This window comes from Haemaphysalis longicornis, unplaced genomic scaffold (genome assembly GCF_048455015.1).
Source record: "Haemaphysalis longicornis isolate Haplotype H1 unplaced genomic scaffold, Haemaphysalis longicornis Haplotype H1 scaffold_4, whole genome shotgun sequence".
Classification (NCBI taxonomy): Eukaryota; Metazoa; Arthropoda; class Arachnida; order Ixodida; family Ixodidae; genus Haemaphysalis; species Haemaphysalis longicornis.
Genome location: NW_027526361.1, coordinates 30,961,007 through 30,965,514, shown reverse-complemented (window position 1 = coordinate 30,965,514; position 4,508 = coordinate 30,961,007). Strand labels below are relative to the sequence as shown.

At 52.4% G+C, this 4,508-nt stretch overlaps 1 protein-coding gene across 1 annotated transcript; it reads left to right on the top strand.

The window, feature by feature from the left end:
* The first annotated feature begins 377 nt into the window (after positions 1-377).
* Positions 378-4,301, top strand: LOC144178447 (uncharacterized). The gene has a single exon (XM_077706307.1). It carries the CDS (start codon positions 688-690, stop codon positions 1,282-1,284), a length of 597 nt encoding a protein of 198 aa, XP_077562433.1. The 5' UTR covers positions 378-687; the 3' UTR covers positions 1,285-4,301.
* Positions 4,302-4,508: the final 207 nt, after the last annotated feature.

Below are 4,508 nucleotides of genomic sequence, written 5' to 3'. Positions count from 1 at the left end.
ATGTCCTGTGTTTTCGCCCTTCTTTCCGCGTAGAAAGAAGAAACCCAGGATAACACCCCTACCACACCCTCAAATAAAAAGAAAGGTTGTATAAAATCACAGTTTTGTTTACTTCACCACATATTGATTTTTGTCTTCCTTGCTACGCACAACAAAAATCGCTGAGGGAAACAGGAATGTGTCAAAAGCCCTAAAAGCACGTGACAGGCACCAAACAGCGGTGATTGAGCAGGGGATGACGTTAGCGATATTTGTAATGCAGATACACGACGCCGACGCGTGCTTACACGCGTACTGCCAACAATAACACCTTCCGCGCTCCTCTCATGACGTCACGCACCGTGAGCCGCCGCTTATATTTTGAGCAGCGAAGGGGGCGCTTATTAAACGTCGCACGAGCATTCCGTTTACGCAACGTCCGCGGCACTGCAAAGGCTCGTCGGCACTCAAAACAAAAGGGCCAAGCGCGAGATACGTTCGGCCGCGTCCCAGTAGGAAGTCGCCGGAGCGAGGGTGCGCGGCAAGCTGAGAGGGACGGCGTCACGTCCCAAACCGGAACCACGCGCAGCGCCGCCGCCGCCGTCGAAACCCGGCGCGGCCGAGTGCGACGACAAAGCAAGCAGAGGAGGGCCGAGGGAGCGTCGTGCCGGCCCGGTGACTCGAGCGGGAGCGACGACTGCGGCCGGCATGGAGGGCTTCCCCAACGACGAGGTGTCTCTGCCCGGCTGCTTCGTGGTCAAGTACCTGGGCGTCCAGGATGCCACCGGCCTGTGGGGACTCAAGCACACGCGGCGCGCCGTCGACGACCTCGTGGCGGCCGCCAAGAGCGGCAAGCTGCCCAGCGCGCTCATGCCCATGGTCAAGCTGGAGGTGTCCGAGGCGGGAGTGTCGCTGGTCGAGCTCGGTGCCGCCGGAGCCTCGGCGCGCGCCAGCCGCAAGCTTCCGGCCGGACTCAACGGCGGCTCGTCGGTGTCGTGCGTGTACCCCATCGAGTGCATCTCGTACGGCGTGCAGGACGTGAGCTACAGCAAGGTGGTGGCCATGATCGTGGTGCGCGAGTCGTCGCTGCACAACCTGCACGAGCACCCGTTCCGCTGCCACGCGTTCGTGTGCGAGAGCAAGGCCGTCGCCAAGCGGCTCACGCTCACTCTGGCAGCGGCCTTCCGCGAGTTCAGCAAGATGGTCAAGACCACCAGGACGCGGGAGCTGTACACCAAGAAGTTCGCCATCGACCTGCGTGGGGAAGAAGACGGGGAGTGCGTGCCGGAGGACTCCGAGGCCTAGCCTGCACGGTGTTGTCAAAAGGGGAGGTAGTACCTCGAGCGGATAACTTTCGTGAACCTCTGTTTCTGGTACCGCGAACGTTGTTACCTGCCCCCCTGTGTTGCCTACCAGGCCTTTTCGTTTCTGGCCTGAGGGACCCTGTCAACACTCCGTTTCGCTCGGCAGTGATGAGCAGGCCGAAACAGTGCGGCTACTGCTCGCGTTCCGTTCAGGAAAGGCTTTCTGAAATGTAACCCATCCCGTTTTCAGATCTCCGCCAAGCTCTCAAGCTGTAGGCCCAGCTTTACGGCGCAATAACTAAATATTTGGCCTAGTACCGCTGCGAATTTTTGGAAACCACTGCGTTGCCCTGCGCCGTGAATTTCCGCAAGGCTGAAAACCGGCCGTTCTTTGCCGTCACGCTGTAAGCCTGTTTCAACTGAAACTGTTTACTGAAGCGTAGTTTAGGACGGAAGTATGTAGGCTCGCAATTTGAGAATTTATTCGTGTCCACATACTGGCGTTCTAATGAGTTGGGTGATGGGCCCAAGCTGGCATTCACATCAGTGGGGTGCACCTGATTGCACGCCGTAAGCGTGGCTGTTGCGGTTGTTGATCCTTTTTGCAGGACAACTGCGAAGTGTTTTAAGGGATAAGGTAGTCGCTTTGCGCGCAGCCTATTGACTGCGCAGAAAGCAGCTTAACAAACGGGACCCTGCATAACACGGCATGGTGCGAGACACATCCTTAGCTGTTGTGTGAGACTTCGCGACCGTCGTGCGTGCTTTCTTCTTGTCTGTTTACCATGCATCTGGTGTTCAAAGAAACTGTCGCCTGTACGCAGCTGTGCTGGCTCTCACAACGGCAGTTACCGTCTCGAACTTTAGTCATGGGTTTGCCACGTCCAGTCCTCAGGCCAGAGAAAGTGCGTTTTCTTGGACGGTGCCACCCCTGGATGGGCTTGATGCTGTTGCTGCTTCCCATTGTTGTGGCGTGAACGTGCGTACGCGTGAATGAGTGACGCCAGTGCCCAACGTGTCCGAGCTGCCAAACTCTGCGTGGTGACATGTGGCGAGGCTGTGCCGGCCCACGTCATCCGACAGTCACATGCATTTACAGCTGCAAGTTACCAAACTATTGTAAATAGTTGCGTTGACATTAACGTGTGTACAAATTGTGAACTCGTTCTTTTCTTTTTCGTTCTCTCAGTTGTAATATAGATTTGTTGTTATACGAACGCTTGTCTTTGGTCTCTCGTTTTGTTTAAAACAGATGGGGGCAGAGAAAAATACGAGGAAAAAAACTCAAGAAAGCAGATAAGGGCAGGAAGTTCAACGTTAAGATCCTTACTAACAAAGTTTTAGCTTGGGCTTGTTGGTTAGCCATAAGTATACTCTTGGTTGCGTCGTCCTTCCGCGAAACAGGGCACAAGAAATTTGAGGCTGTGCAAATCAAACCATCTTCGTTCAGAATGCCGTGATCTTCACTTCAGGGGGATCTGTATTGTCTAAGCCCAGCGTGTTGTTACGCCAAGATTTACACGGCGATTACGCGTAAGGAATCGCCCAACAAAAATGCCGCGCAAGCTTACGCGTGACAAAATTTCCGAGACTCGTGTCAACAATTGCATGCAGATTTAAAAATACGCGCTGTTCGACACGCAGGCGCCTGCTTCGGTGGTGAAGAATGGCAGAGACCTTCTATTAGTTTTTGTGCAACCCTTGACGTCAGGAGTTCAATCCTTGGCCAAAATATAGCCCGTCAAACACCGATTCAATAGCTTCAAGCGCATAAGCCGAATGTTTAAGTCGCGGGAAACTCGTAGCGACGGGATTTCACTGCTGTGTGTACGTTAAACAGCGTATGCAGGAACATCCAATCGAAAGCCAGAAAAAGACATCTTCGTTCGCTATTTCCTTTCTGTAGCATTTTAAGTGACCCACATGCTCGTTTGGAGCACGGGCGACCAATTTAGCTGGTATGCACGTTAACGCTCCGACTATGCGTCGAACGAAAGGCACCCGCTATGCCCTGCTATAGTGTGATAAGCCAGTTAGCGAATCGATGTCCCTATTTCCTTTGAGCCCGTTTCGACTAGACGTTTTCTTAACCGAGGCAGGCACCCACGCCACGGCGTGTGTTTAAGTATACATTTGGCGGGGCGATAATAGCCGTCAAGGTAGGCTGCACGTGTGTTGCGCTTGTCTCTGCGAAACCACCGCTGTTGGCACTTGATCACCGCCTGCTGCCGGCGGTGCAATCATTCCACAACCTTTAAGCTGTCAACTGATATTTATCACGGGCCTCTTTGAGCGCCCCATATTTTGCGACATACTTCGCGGTGATTTCGGTTGATGCAGGTCAAGAAACACAGCGTGGTTCCATTTAGTTCGTAGCACTGTTCCACTTGACTCTTCCGGAGTGCAAACAGTCGTGTATCGCGCTTTCATGCATGTATAGCGATCGCGCGTCATCGCACACTAAAACGCCAGGTTTCACGCCTAGCTGAAAATGCCATCGTTGGTCGCAATTGAGATTTTTTACGGCGGAAACTGGCACGATTTCAGAAGGAAGAGGTGAAAGGCATAGTTCCATATATGTGGGGCTATACGGCGCGCTATAATTTAGCATGGAATGGCGTTATACTGTCTACCACTCCCGTTCACGGTTCTTTCGTTCACATGTTGTCAATATTTTAGAAACGTTAGCACTTTATACTGATCAGCTCATATTAACGCGAACCACTTCATTCCGGCTAATTTTGCATGCGGTCTGCAAGCGTTTTCTTACACTGCTGTTTCGTCTGGAGTTTATAGTTTTGTTTTTTAATCAACCTTGCCACGTGAGCCGTCCTACATATTCTCCATGAAGACAAAGAGAAAGACAGATAACGAGAGATGATAAAGCAATCAAATCTATGCCTGTTTTGTGTACGCATTGTTGTGCTCACTGGTCATAATCTTTTGTGAAACGCCGCGCATAAAAAGAAAAAGAAAACGCAGTCGTTGTGACGGTTTTTCAGCGGCACTACCGTTCAACTGCGTAATGTCTTCTTTTGTAGTTGCTGTGAAAATGCAGGGCATACGTCTACACAGCCAGAGGGCATCGCGATTTCACATCGCGTCCAACACGCTCCTGGCCGTCGTGAGGACAGGTCCCGGTTCCGCCGTTCAACGGGAGCAGACGTGAAAACTCGTAACGCCGTACAGTTTCAGCCGCGCGGTAAACCGTGAAATTTGCTTTGA

Bases quoted from the DNA above. Each gene is read 5' to 3' on its own strand.
- LOC144178447 (XM_077706307.1), top strand. From the start codon at position 688: ATGGAGGGCTTCCCCAACGACGAGGTGTCTCTGCCCGGCTGCTTCGTG.